Below are 15646 nucleotides of genomic sequence, written 5' to 3'. Positions count from 1 at the left end.
ATAGAGGATGGAGAATATGTGGCTGTCATACATTTAAGTTAGGTGTAAAATCACTAAATTAATGGTTAAAAACGAGTCAGGGCATATTTTTCAAACTTTTAAACATTTTATAATTATATAAATCAATAATATATTAATGATATATTGATTTTGCATCAAATTAAGTGTATAACAGCCTCATCACAACAAGTCAACAACAATATCCAATCCCGCACATGCGAGTTATTGGACATATTCACTTTATATTCACTTTAGTAATATATATATATATATATATATATATATATATATATATATATATATATATATATATATATATATATATATATATATATATATATATATATATATGAGTAAAGTAAATATGTGGTTGTTATACACTTAGTTGGGTGTAGAATCAAAAAATGATTGGTGAATAAGATTATGAGAAGTTTAAAACTTTGAAAAATGTGCACCCAACTTATTTTTTAATCAATTAAATGTTGGTTCTACACCTAACTTATATGTATAACAGTCACATATTCCCTATCCTCATATATATATATATATATATATATATATATATATATATATATATATATATATATATATATATATATATATATATATATATATATATATATATATATATATATATTCAATCTCTAAAATACTGATGTCATAAATAAAGATTATCCAAGCTTACAAAAAATTCAAAAATAAAAAGAAAAATTCTAAACCTCTCACGATGATGTCATTAAAATAATTAATTGTATTTAATAAAAATATTAACATGTTAATTATATAATATATGAGCATTATTTACAACTTTATGATAAAATACCCCGATGATAATATGTACAATATTTGAAACATTATGTACAACCTTATGGTAAAACACCTTGTTGGTTAAGATTCCAATTAGAATATTCAAAAGTTAATCACTTTGTTTTGATGATGACACAAAAGAAATAAGTGTTTAATCATATGTAAGACGACATGAGTTCATAAGCCTACACTATCTCTAGCAAAAGACCAATGCATAAATAATTAACTTGGTAAAATTGTTATGCGGCTGCACCACGGTCGACCGTGAATCTAACCGTGGATGTCCTGTACCAACGGCTGCAATATTTTTTTAAAAATTATTATCTACGGCCAACCTCACGGCAGACCGTGGATCGAACGCAGTTTTTCTGTAACCAAATTCATCAACTTTAAATTAGACCACTTTGAGACATCTATAATTTACAAAAACCCTTTTAAACATTCTTATAATAGTTGTCTTCTTTGATTTTAAAAAAGTTTTGAAACAAAAGATGTTAATTTTCACTAATTACACCTAATGACATCTTAATGACATTTTAAGCTCAAATAAGATTAATTATAAAAATGTTTTACTTTTTACTTGTTACAAAATGTCATTCAACCACATACTAATGATGGTCATTAAAAGTCCCAACAAAAGAGTTGCTCTCCCATAACTCTTATGAATCATTATTATGTATGTATTATTGTGAACTAGTAAGTTGTTGATGTAATAATCTTCAAGTAAGTTCCAACTAGATTCAAACTAGTTCATTTGAGATGTAACAATGTTCCAAAGGACAAGATACTTCCATTAGCAAAATGACAAGTAACTAAGAATGGTTGATGAAGTTTTGGAAGATAATGCTTTGTCAAGAGACAAAATTCTGCAATTACCTTATTAAGTAATCAATGACAAATGGTCAAAGCTTGAAGACTTTCTTCTTTTATGGACATGTCAACTTCCACACTTATGTCCAAAACAAAAAGAGTAAAGGGGATAATTTTAGAGATAATTGGCTTTTAGTTGCAGCTATTCAACAAGGAAAAATGACAATTTTCAAAGTACAAAAACGACTAAAAGAATCAGATGTCAGGGGTACACGGTCGAACCACGTCAACCGTGCAGTGAGTCGTACAGCTTCCAGACAGATTTCTCTTTCCTATAAAAGCCAAGCCTTGAAGCATTTAAAGACTCACCTCTTGCACTCATATTTTCTTATACTTTCTGATATCATTCTTATAATTGATTGTAATATTTTAAAGTGATTCTAGCAAGAGTACTTGTAAGCTTAAGTTGTAAGTTTACTTGTAAACTATCTTCTTAAAGAGATTTAAAAAGTAGTTGTGTTTTCACTAGGATAGTGCATTAGGATCTTGTGGTAAGAGCTTTAGGTGTTTGTGAAGTCTTCAAAGAGACGTAAGGGTTCACAAGTTGTGGCTTATCGAAGTACTAGTGTTGTATCCGGACACTCCACCGAGTTTGGAGTTTCATAGTGAAGAAAAATCTCAATTCGTAGAATTGGGGAGTGGATTAAGGAAGATTAGTTAACATCTTTCCAAACCACTACATATCGTTGTGTTTGTTCTCTCTTCCTCTATCTCTTTGATTGCATATACATATACATATACTTTACACGTATTGTTTGAGAACAAACATTTCAAGTCACACTATATCAAGTTCAAGTTCAAGAAAACGTAAAGAATTTTTAAACATCGACTAAGTAACTATTCAAACTGTAGCGACCCCGACAAATCGTCAAATGACGGCGTCATCTACGTATGGTCCCATTACATGGTCGTAAGTCTTTATAACAAAATTTGACCGAAAAATATGTCGCATTCATTTCATAAATAAGGATGTTTCAAAGTTTACAAAAGTAGTTTCCATAACAAGTACATAACAATGTTTAAAGTTTGTATGAAACACGTGCGACACAATTAAAAGTAGTCAAAAAGACGCTCCACGTATGCAAGTATACTCGACATCCAATGCAAGTATCAAAAAGTATGAGCGGAAGCATGTATCACCTAAGTTCAAGGACCTGAGAAAACATAGAGAATCTGTCAACGAAAACGTTGGTGAAATCATAGGTTTAAATAAGTAAGTGAGTAAAAGTAAGTTGAACCACAAGATTTGCAACATCGATAAAGTCATAGTACATTCTAAAAGTTAATATTCACGAGCACTCAATTATCAAAGCTTAACATTCCGTCCGTTGAACCCCGTAATAATAGTGTTAGAACATACACTGTTTCCCGAAAATATATTTCACCCGTAGACGGTAGCGAACCGTCCGAAGTGAGGGTTTGTCAAACCCATATGGCCATATAACATAAGTTCTCGCTTACACCATCTGATGTAACTAATGATAATCGAATTGAGGATTTGTGTTCAAACTCGTATGTAGAATGTTTGTTTTCCCTGTACTTGTGTTCACGTAGTTTAAAAGAACGTTTATGTTTTCTCATCCCAAAAGTAAGTTCAAAAAGAGTAAAAGTGGGACTATGATCTCACCTTGTATGCACGAGTAGTAAAGTACTTTAACAAGTAAACGTGTGCAAAGAACAATGCTAATCTTGACCTAAACAATAGGTTGTATCAATAACGGTAAACACGATAGGTCAAAGATGTTCAGTTAGTCCTATGGCTCGTTACGACTCGATTATGTAGCATGTGAATCAAATTGTCACGTTTCATGCAAGATACAAGTATAAGAGCATGTTAGAACGATTGCACAACCATTTGGTTAAGTTTGATTAAAAGTCAACTTGGTCGGGTCAAAGTCAACGAAAAAGTCAACATGTTCGGGTCGGGTCCCGAACTATTTTTCTGAGGTTTTTAATCATATATGAGCATGTTAGAACAAGTTTCATGTGAATCGGAGGTCTAGAACGTGCCAAACATTTTTCACATTTGGGACAAGGAGGTCAGAACCTGGCCCCCTTATATGTCGCGCCGCGACAGGAAGGGGCCGCGCCGCGGCAAAGGCCGGGAGCTGGTGCCTGGCCAGTCCCAAATGTTCAAGTCTCAATCCAAAACCTTTTTGTGCATAAAACACAAACCGCTAACACTTAGGACTCGCACCTTATATCGTTGGAAAGCTCTTTTGACGTAGAATGCAACTAAGCACAATTCATCAATCAAAAACCTCATTATAACATCCAAAACCGCCTCTAATGCTCAACATTAATCGCATACAAGTTCATAAATGCAATTCAATGATTCGGGCAATCAATTTACATGAATGATATGCCGTTTCGAAGGTAATCAAGCATACAATCCAACTAAACACTTACCAACCATAATCCTTGGCATTCAATGCATCAAAAGTCCATTTCAAGTTCATCAAACCCTAACCCAAATTCACCAAAATCATAAATCAAGTTCATGAACTTTTATAAAGCAACCTACACATCAAATTGAAGCTAGTGATACTAGGAACACAATTAGAACATGAACTTTTAACATCTAACAACATATGATCATCCAAAATTCAAGAACAACACACCAAAATTCAAGTTCATGCTAGTTATACTAAAACAACGAGATCGAGCATACAAATTACATACACGACATCACAATGAGCCATAGACACTAACTAACACCATTTCAAGTCAAAAACACGAATTTAGAGAAATCTAGAGTTTTAGAAATGTTACCCAAACGAGATGAAGTTGGTACCAAAATGAAGAGGATGAAGAGAGGATCACGAATATGTAATTTATTTTGTTGTAAGCCTCCTAGATTGAATTTAGATGATGATTGAATGAATTTGGAAATTGGGTGTGTGTTCTTGCTAGAGAGAAAGAGAGAGAGATGGAGATGATAATGAATGGGTGAAAGGGGTTTGACCCTTTGACCTAGTCAAGGGTTTGATCCCTTGTCAAGTTTAGTCCCTCAACTTTCGTTCGGGTGCGTGAATTACCTAAACGAGATAATTTAAAACGCGTATCAACGGGAGATGTTATAAACATATAACGGAGTTTAAATTAGTATAACGTAAAAGTAAATGGAAAAAGGCGGGATGTTACATTACCTACTCCTTAAAAGAAATTTCGTCCCGAAATTTAAGTAGGCGTAGTAGTCGTTGTTTCTTCCTCGGACTCCTGCGTTTCCAGAATTGGGAATAAATGAGGGTATTTCTTTTACATTTGATCTTGCCTTTCCCAAGTAAACTCGGGTCCTCTTTTGGCGTTCCAACGGACTTTAACAATCGGGATTTGGCTTTGTTTCAATGTCTTGACGGAGGTGTCCACAATTTCAACCGGTTCCTCCACAAAATGAAGCTTGTCATCAATAGTAAGTTCCTCGAGAGGGATGACGATATCGGGTTCGGCAAGACACTTTTTCAAGTTAGATACATGGAAGGTAAGATGAACGGAGTTCAATTGAGGCGGAAGATCTAAACGATAAGCAACGGTTCCAATACGCTCCAAGATTTCGAAAGGACCAATATACCGCGGATTTAGCTTTCCGCGTTTCCCAAAACGGATTACACCTTTCCAAGGTGCAACTTTTAACATTACTCGGTCACCGACTTGAAATTCGAGGTCGTTGCGTCTTTTGTCGGTGTAGCACTTTTGACGACTCCGGGCCGTCCGGAGCCTATCTCGGATTTGTACGATCTTCTCGGTGGTTTCGTGAATGAGTTCGGGTCCGGTGATTTGCACGTCGCCTACCTCGGCCCAACAAAGAGGTGAACGACATTTTCGGCCGTATAGCGCCTCAAAAGGTGCGGCTTTAATACTCGCGTGATAACTATTGTTGTAAGAGAACTCGGCGAGAGGTAAGTGCTTGTCCCAAGCTTTTCCAAAATCAACCACGCAAGCTCGTAACATGTCCTCCAAGGTTTGAATTGTACGTTTGCTTTGTCCATCGGTTTGAGGATGATATGCGGTGCTCATGTCTAAACGCGTTCCCAATGCTTCTTGCAAGGTACGCCAAAATCTAGAAACAAAACGGCCATCTCGATCGGAGATAATCGATAAAGGTACACCGTGTCGGGCTACGATTTCTTTAATGTAAAGTTGCGCAAGTTTCTCCATTTTGTCGGTCTCCTTCATGGCAAGAAAGTGTGCGGATTTGGTGAGACGGTCAACAATAACCCAAATGGTATCATAACCGCCCGTCGTTTTTGGTAGTTTGGTGATAAAATCCATCGTTATTCTTTCCCACTTCCATTGCGGGATCTCGGGTTGTTGAAGTAGTCCGGAAGGTCTTTGGTGTTTGGCTTTGACTTTGGAACATGTCAAACACTTGGAAACATAAGTAGCTACGTCCCTTTTGATGTTCGGCCACCAATATAGTTGTTTAAGGTCGTGGTACATCTTATTGGCACCGGGGTGAATCGAGTATCGTGATTTATGGGCTTCGTCTAAAATAAGGTTTCGCAAGTCCCCATAACTAGGTACCCAAATTCTTCCGGCGAAATATCGGAGTCCGGTCTTCCTAATTTCGAATCGAGAGACGAGAATGTTCAAGAGCTCGTGTGAAAGGTTTTCATCCTTGAGGGCCTCATCTTGGGCTACACGAATTTGACTATTGAGGTTGCTGTGAATGGTGATGTTTAAAGCTCGGACACGAAGAGGCACCGCTCTTTCTTTTCGACTTAAGGCATCGGCCACTACATTTGCCTTCCCGGGGTGGTAACGAAGCTCGCAATCGTAATCGTTCAAAGTTTCAATCCACCGTCGTTGTCTCATGTTTAGTTGCTTTTGATCGAAAATGTGTTGGAGACTTTTGTGGTCGGTAAATATAGTACTCTTGGTTCCATAAAGATAGTGTCTCCACATTTTAAGTGCAAAGACAACGGCTCCGAGTTCGAGATCATGCGTCGTGTAGTTTTGTTCATGAATTTTGAGTTGTCGAGAGGCATAAGCAATGACTTTCTTTCGTTGCATCAATACACACCCAAAACCATGTTTCGAGGCATCGCAATATACAACAAAATCATCATTGCCTTCGGGAAGTGACAAGATAGGAGCGGTGGTTAGCTTTGTCTTCAAGATTTGGAACGCGGATTCTTGCTCGGTCGCCCAAATGAATTTCTTTCCCTTGTGAGTTAATGCGGTTAGAGGACGTGCAACCAAAGAGAAGTTTTCGATGAATCTACGATAGTACCCGGCGAGACCCAAGAATTGACGAATGTGAGTAGGAGTAGCAGGATTCTCCCATTTACTAATGGCTTCGATCTTCGTGGGATCGACTTTAATACCTTGATCACTTACAACATGACCAAGAAATTGAACTTCCTTTAACCAAAATTCACACTTGGAGAATTTGGCGTAGAGTTGTTCTTGTCTTAAAAGTTCAAGCACAAGTCGGAGGTGTTCCTCGTGTTCTTCCTCGCTTTTTGAATAGACTAAAATATCATCGATGAACACGATAACGAATTTGTCAAGATACGGTTTGCACACGCGGTTCATAAGATCCATGAACACCGCCGGTGCGTTAGTGAGACCAAATGGCATTACAAGAAATTCATAACTACCATAACGAGTTCGGAAAGCGGTTTTGGAGACATCTTCCCCCTTAACCCTTAATTGATGATAACCCGAGCGGAGATCGATTTTTGAATATACGCAAGACCCTTGTAATTGATCAAAGAGGTCATCGATGCGAGGAAGAGGATATCAGTTCTTAACCGTCAATTTGTTTAGTTCACGATAATCAATGCACATTCGTAGGGATCCGTCTTTCTTTTTAACAAACAAAATCGGAGCGCCCCAAGGTGAATGGCTAGGTTGGATAAAGCCACGATCAAGTAGTTCTTGGATTTGACTTTGCAATTCTTGCATTTCGGATGGAGCGAGTCTATATGGTGCACGTGCTACGGGTGCGGCTCCCGGAATAAGATCGATTTGGAATTCTACCGGTCGATGAGGCGGAAGACCCGGTAATTCGTCGGGAAATACATCGGAAAAGTCACTAACAATTGGCACATCTTCGATGCGCTTTTCGTCGGCCTCGACTTTCTTAACGTGAGCAAGAATCGCGAAACAACCCTTGCGAAGTAGCTTTCGAACTTTAAGGCACGAAACGAGATTGAGTCCGGTGCAATTTTTGTCGCCATAGACAATCAATGGTTCACCATTCTCGATAGGAATTCGGATTGCGTGAAGATCGCAAAGAATGTGAGATTTATTTTTGACCATCCAATTCATACCGATTATTACATCAAAACTCCCTAATTCCATGGGTATCAAGTCAATTTCAAATTCCTTACCCAAAATGTTCAAAGTACACCCCCGGTAATATGTGTCGGCACTTAAGAGTTTTCCGTCGGCCACTTCGATGGAATAAGTAGTATCTAAAGGGTGTGGTGGAGTGCAAAGGGTAGGAGCCAAAGTCTTAGACACAAAACATTTATCGGCACCCGAATCGAATAAGCAAGTAACATAAGAGTTGTTGAGAAGAAACGTACCCGTGACTAGTTCATTGTCATCTCGGGCTTCCTCGGTGTTGATGTTAAAGGCTCGGCCTCGGTTGTTGGGGTTGGCTTTCTTTTTCAAGCATTCGTTCTTATAATGGCCCGTTTGGTCACATTCGTAACGAGTGACTGTTTTTGGAGGATTGGGCCCCTTTCGAGCAACGGGGGCGGCGCTTGTGCAATTGTTGGCCCTATGACCAACACCTTGGCAACGGTGACAAACTAGCTTGTTACATTCGCCGTGATGATGCTTGTGGCATTTGTTGCAAAAAGGTAAGTTTCCGACATAACCCTTCTTACCGTCGTTGTTGAAAGGCTTTTTGGTGAAGGTGTTGTTGTAGTTGGTTGATGGAGTGGCTTCCCATTTCCTTTTGTTGCCACCCGACTTGTCCTCGGCCTTAGGAGCCGGCACTACGATTTCGTCAACCGTTTCGATTAATTGGCGGGCCATGTTCATAGCGGCTTGATGAGTAGCGGGTTTGGATGACATCACCCCTTGTTTGATGCTTTTTGGAAGACCGAGCATGTAGAGCTCAATCCTTTGAGATTCGGGGTTAACAAGATTAGGACACATCAAGGATAGTTCGGCGAAGCGTTGATTATAAGCTTTAAGATCGTTTCCGACCGCTTTCAAAGCTCTTAATTCTTCCTCAAGCTTTCGGGTTTCTTCGCGCGGAAAATATTCAACAATCATCTTTTCCCTTAGATCGGCCCAAGAGAGGGCATGAGCTTCATCGGTACCCACCGATTGAACATAGGTGTTCCACCATGTTAGAGCAATTCCGGAGAAAGTGTGGGTGGAGTATTTGACCTTGTCTTGATCCCGACAACCGCTTATGCTAAAGACGGCTTCCGTTTGCTCAAACAATCGGGTGAGCACGACCGGTCCCCCGGTTCCATCGAAAGTGTGAGGTTTGCACCCCATGAAAGCTTTATAGGAGCACCCCTCGTTTGAGTTACCGGCTCCATTGTTGTTGTTGTTGTTGTGGTTGTTGTTATTGGATGAGTGACCGGCCATGGCCGCATCTACGGCGGTAGCTATCATCCGTTCGAGAGCTTGTTCGGGAGTTTCATTGCGGCGTACACGACGAGGAGCCATTGTTCCTTCAAGACACAAGAATATCATTGATTAGTATTCTCAATAATACTAACCGTGATATAGAATAAAGATAAAGAGAAGTTTTTCCTCGACTCGCCTTAAATTCTTTATGTCATAATGTCGGAACGTTCATATGAGTCACCGTAATATAATCCAGGAAATTATATTACCCTGATTCATATGTGCATTCGACATCATTTCATATAGTCAAGGTGGCGTGTCAATCAAATTAAACAACGTGAGATTAAGATGAACTAAGAGTAGATATGAGTAGAAGCGCTTGAGTATAAATGCACAAGTAGTCAAGTAATTCCTACTTCAAGTCTATATGCCGGTTGTAGTCTAGACTCACCAATGTACCCTATGACTCGGGGTCGACACCAATGAACTCTAAATCCCTACAACCAAGGCTCTGATACCACTTGTAGCAACCCCGACAAATCGTCAAATGACGGCGTCATCTACGTATGGTCCCATTACATGGTCGTAAGTCTTTATAACAAAATTTGACCGAAAAATATGTCGCATTCATTTCATAAATAAGGATGTTTCAAAGTTTACAAAAGTAGTTTCCATAACAAGTACATAACAATGTTTAAAGTTTGTATGAAACACGTGCGACACAATTAAAAGTAGTCAAAAAGACGCTCCACGTATGCAAGTATACTCGACATCCAATGCAAGTGTCAAAAAGTATGAGCGGAAGCATGTATCACCTAAGTTCAAGGACCTGAGAAAACATAGAGAATCTGTCAACGAAAACGTTGGTGAAATCATAGGTTTAAATAAGTAAGTGAGTAAAAGTAAGTTGAACCACAAGATTTGCAACATCGATAAAGTCATAGTACATTCTAAAAGTTAATATTCACGAGCACTCAATTATCAAAGCTTAACATTCCGTCCGTTGAACCCCGTAATAATAGTGTTAGAACATACACTGTTTCCCGAAAATATATTTCACCCGTAGACGGTAGCGAACCGTCCGAAGTGAGGGTTTGTCAAACCCATATGGCCATATAACATAAGTTCTCACTTACACCATCTGATGTAACTAATGATAATCGAATTGAGGATTTGTGTTCAAACTCGTATGTAGAATGTTTGTTTTCCCTGTACTTGTGTTCACGTAGTTTAAAAGAACGTTTATGTTTTCTCATCCCAAAAGTAAGTTCAAAAAGAGTAAAAGTGGGACTATGATCTCACCTTGTATGCACGAGTAGTAAAGTACTTCAACAAGTAAACGTGTGCAAAGAACAATGCTAATCTTGACCTAAACAATAGGTTGTATCAATAACGGTAAACACGATAGGTCAAAGATGTTCAGTTAGTCCTATGGCTCGTTACGACTCGATTATGTAGCATGTGAATCAAATTGTCACGTTTCATGCAAGATACAAGTATAAGAGCATGTTAGAACGATTGCACAACCATTTGGTTAAGTTTGATTAAAAGTCAACTTGGTCGGGTCAAAGTCAACGAAAAAGTCAACATGTTCGGGTCGGGTCCCGAACTATTTTTCTGAGGTTTTTAATCATATATGAGCATGTTAGAACAAGTTTCATGTGAATCGGAGGTCTAGAACGTGCCAAACATTTTTCACATTTGAGACAAGGAGGTCAGAACCTGGCCCCCTTATATGTCGCGCCGCGACAGGAAGGGGCCGCGCCGCGGCAAAGGCCGGGAGCTGGTGCCTGGCCAGTCCCAAATGTTCAAGTCTCAATCCAAAACCTTTTTGTGCATAAAACACAAACCGCTAACACTTAGGACTCGCACCTTATATCGTTGGAAAGCTCTTTTGACGTAGAATGCAACTAAACACAATTCATCAATCAAAAACCTCATTATAACATCCAAAACCGCCTCTAATGCTCAACATTAATCGCATACAAATTCATAAATGCAATTCAATGATTCGGGCAATCAATTTACATGAATGATATGCCGTTTCGAAGGTAATCAAGCATACAATCCAACTAAACACTTACCAACCATAATCCTTGACATTCAATGCATCAAAAGTCCATTTCAAGTTCATCAAACCCTAACCCAAATTCACCAAAATCATAAATCAAGTTCATGAACTTTTATAAAGCAACCTACACATCAAATTGAAGCTAGTGATACTAGGAACACAATTAGAACATGAACTTTTAACATCTAACAACATATGATCATCCAAAATTCAAGAACAACACACCAAAATTCAAGTTCATGCTAGTTATACTAAAACAACGAGATCGAGCATACAAATTACATACACGACATCACAATGAGCCATAGACACTAACTAACACCATTTCAAGTCAAAAACACGAATTTAGAGAAATCTAGAGTTTTAGAAATGTTACCCAAACGAGATGAGGTTGGTACCAAAATGAAGAGGATGAAGAGAGGATCACGAATATGTAATTTATTTTGTTGTAAGCCTCCTAGATTGAATTTAGATGATGATTGAATGAATTTGGAAATTGGGCGTGTGTTCTTGCTAGAGAGAAAGAGAGAGAGATGGAGATGATAATGAATGGGTGAAAGGGGTTTGACCCTTTGACCTAGTCAAGGGTTTGATCCCTTGTCAAGTTTAGTCCCTCAACTTTCGTTCGGGTGCGTGAATTACCTAAACGAGATAATTTAAAACGCGTATCAACGGGAGATGTTATAAACATATAACGGAGTTTAAATTAGTATAACGTAAAAGTAAATGGAAAAAGGCGGGATGTCACACAAACCCCCCCCCCCCCCCTCTCCCTCTAGTTACTTACACACCTCAATGACTATATGTACAATATTTGAAGTATTATGTACAACCTTATACTAGAACACTCTATGACGATATGTACAAACTTTAAAACAAATTGTACAATCTTTTACAAAACACTTCAAGAACACATATACAAATTTGAAGCATATTGTACAACCTTCATATAATAATTGTATTTTAATTTTTTTAAAAAAAATTCAAGAAGCATTTTTTATTACTAATAATTATTATTAAAAATAAATACTCAATTTTAGAGCAGACTTTATTATTATTATTATTTACTATTATTATAATTATAATATTGTTATTATTCAAATATAAGTTCTCTTTATGGGATTAATTTACATATGTATACGAAATACATGTCTCAATAAAATATTGTAATGTGCGTTTTATGACAAAAAAAAATATAGTAATTGTGATGAAAATCGAAAGAGGGTGGTGGGAGAATAAATGTAGTTCATTTATTCTGACCAAGCTAAGTATATCAATATGTTTGTATAAACAAAGTTTCTTAGTCAGAACTTGTGGTTTCACAGGTCATTAAACTAAATGACTTTAATATTTATATTTATTTAATACCTAAAACATATCATAAACTATTTCGTTTAAACAAATCCGTGATTTCACGGGTCATTTCACTACTATATATATATATATATATATATATATATATATATATATATATATAGTGGTAGGATCAAGAGGGAAGTAACCAATCGGGGGAAGCGGGGGGAAGCAAAAACTTTTTTTTTTCGTTTTTTGAAAAAACTTTGTTCACGAACATTATAGATGAGATGAAAATATGAACATTTAGTAGAAACACTTTGTGATAAATATTTTTATTTTGGCGGGAAAACGTTCGAAGAAGTAATATATAACAATTATCGTATTTTTCGAGCGTATTTTGAGGTTTTAGCTATTGGGGTTTAGATATTAGGGTTTAGATATTAGGGTTTATAGGGTTTAGATATTAGGGTTTAGAAATTTAGGGTTTAGGGTTTAGATTTAGGATTTAGATTGAGTTTTTAACACGAACGGTTTAGAGTTTAGGGTTTAGGGTTTAGGGTTTAGGGTTTAAGGTTTGGTGTTTTGGGTTTATGGAATAAACCCAAAACACCAAACCCTAAACCCTAAACCATAAACCCTAAACTCTAAATCGGGCTAAATTTTACTTCACAAAACATGAAGAAAAAAAAACGTTCATATTCTTCACGAACAATATTATCTTGAATGTTATTTTTGTCGATCGTTTTCCCGCCTAAATAATAACATTCATCACGAAGTGTCTCTTCTAAATGTTCATATTTTCGTGTGATCTTGATGCCGGAAAAAAAAATTCAAAAACAAACGAAAAAAAAAAAAATTTGCTTCCCCCCGCTTCCCCCCGATTGGTTACTTCCTCATTGATCCTGCGCATATATATATATATATATATATATATATATATATATATATATATATATATATATAATATGTACTTGGTCAAATATATAAGATAATTTGCCGTTCAAAAAAATAAAATAAAATAAAATAAAATAATAAAATAAAATATATAAGACAATTAAATGCTGTTTCAATTTTAATTAGATAAAAGCCGGCCAGGAGCAGGCTAAAGCCCATATTAAAACATGTCTTTCTTCTTGGTTACCCATTTTTTATTTTCTTGAAATCTCAACTTTTTCACAAAAAAACACATTCTTTCAAACTCTAAACCAATGGCAAACACATTCACTTTGCTTTTAGCCCTTATTCTCCTAATTACAATTATACAACCCATGTTATCCGTACAACCATATGACCAAACCCTTTGCACCACACCCACACCACCCCTTTATGGTTCAACTTACACTTGCAACTCCATCAACAAAACATGCAAAACTTATGTTGTTTATAGACCTCATGTTAACCAAACAGTTTCCTACATTGCCAAACTTTACAATGTCAATGAATCCCAACTCAATTCCACAAGTCATTTGGAATATCGTGAAGTCCTCGTCCCAATCGTTTGTTCTTGCCCCGACTCGTCATCTAGAGTTGTCGTTAACTACACAAACGATAACTCCTATTCAGATTTAGATATTGCTTGTCAAGTATACCAAGGGATGGTGAAGCCTTATGTATTGGCAATGCAAAATGCAAACCTTCATGAGACCGTAGTCGTTAGCGTACCTATTAAATGTGCGTGTGTCAACTTGTCAGACGAGACAATTGGTACAAAGTATCTCGTGACGTATCCGGTGATGGAGAGTGATACCGTTGATGTGATCGCTCAGAAATTTGGGGTGACACCAGGGTCCATCCTGGAAGTGAATGGGTTGGGCCCGAAAGAAACCATTTTTGGGGGGACCACGTTGTTGGTACCAACAAGGGGTCCCCCAGTCTTGAACTTGGACCACGTGGTGGTTACTGGTCCAAGTTCACAGGACATCATTCCAGTTAGTGGAATCATGAAACCTGGAATGGAGAACCGGTTTTCATTTTTTCTAATTATTTTTGCATCAATTTCTCTTCTCGGCGTAGTTTTGTTTCTTATATTCTTAAAATGGAAATGTCGTTACGATGAACCACCACCCCTGTCAGTAACAGGATCAGACTTGAAACGTGTATCGCCCGATTTTCTTGATGACATGTCAAAGTTGAAGCACTCCATAACGAATTTTAGTTTCGATGAGCTCAAACTCGCAACACACGAGTTCTCTGTCTCTTCATCCATTGGTAAATCGGTGTACAGAGGCCTAATTTCTAACGACATCTTTGTTGCGATAGAAGATATGGATTCAATCGAGTCTGGTCATCATGTTGTGAACATATTGACAACCATCAATCATTTTAATGTAGTTAAGCTAGAAGGATGCTGTTTCGAAACGAACCAAGCTTATCTGGTGTTTGAATTTGCCGAAAATGGAAGTTTAAGAGACTGTTTGCAGGACTCAAATACAAGAAAACAGTTAACATGGGAGAAACGATTAAAGATCGCATTTGATCTAGCGGAAGGGTTGCATTACATACATCATTGCACAAAACCAACATATGTCCATCGAAACATAAGTAGCGAAAATGTGTTAATAACAGAAGATTGGAGGGCAAAAATTACAGGATTTAAGTTTGCAACACCAGTAGTTTACATAGCAGGGGTGGATTTTGACAGTGGAGATTGGACAGATTCGTTGATTATCGAGAAAAAGGACTGTTTAGCTCCTGGGTATCCTGTTGATGTTTATGCTTATGGGGTCGTTTTATTGGAACTTTTATCGGCGAAAGAGGCAGGTATTGGTCGGAAATGGTTGGACTGTGTCGAGTTTCTGGCTGATGGGGAAGTGTTGGGTGGTTCGACCGAATGTTTAGAGAAGTTTAAGACGTTTATGGATGTTGATTTGGAAGGGGAATATGGTTTAGGGGATGCAATGTGTTTAGCCCTTTTGGCTAAATGTTGCATACAAGATGACCCTCAAGTTAGGCCTACTATGAATGATGTTCTTAAGACTCTTTCAAGAATATTATGAACACTTGTTGAAAATTGTCAAATCTTTTTAAAGTTTGTTCTTTTAAAGTCTCAATGTGACCAAC

At 37.4% G+C, this 15646-nt stretch overlaps 1 protein-coding gene across 1 annotated transcript; it reads left to right on the top strand.

Moving 5' to 3' along the window:
• The first annotated feature begins 13794 nt into the window (after nucleotides 1–13794).
• On the top strand, nucleotides 13795–15582 carry LOC139840440 (protein LYK5-like). The gene has a single exon (XM_071830707.1). It carries the CDS (start codon nucleotides 13795–13797, stop codon nucleotides 15580–15582), a length of 1788 nt encoding a protein of 595 aa, XP_071686808.1.
• The last annotated feature ends 64 nt before the right edge of the window (nucleotides 15583–15646 follow it).

The sequence above is a fragment of the Rutidosis leptorrhynchoides genome, chromosome 4 (genome assembly GCF_046630445.1).
Source record: "Rutidosis leptorrhynchoides isolate AG116_Rl617_1_P2 chromosome 4, CSIRO_AGI_Rlap_v1, whole genome shotgun sequence".
NCBI classification, from domain to species: Eukaryota; Viridiplantae; Streptophyta; class Magnoliopsida; order Asterales; family Asteraceae; genus Rutidosis; species Rutidosis leptorrhynchoides.
The sequence above is the reverse complement of the archived record's forward strand: the minus strand, read 5'-3'. Positions and strand labels throughout refer to the sequence as shown.

Excerpts from the sequence above, each read along its gene's own strand:
- LOC139840440 (XM_071830707.1), top strand. The coding sequence starts at position 13,795 with ATGGCAAACACATTCACTTTGCTTTTAGCCCTTATTCTCCTAATTACA.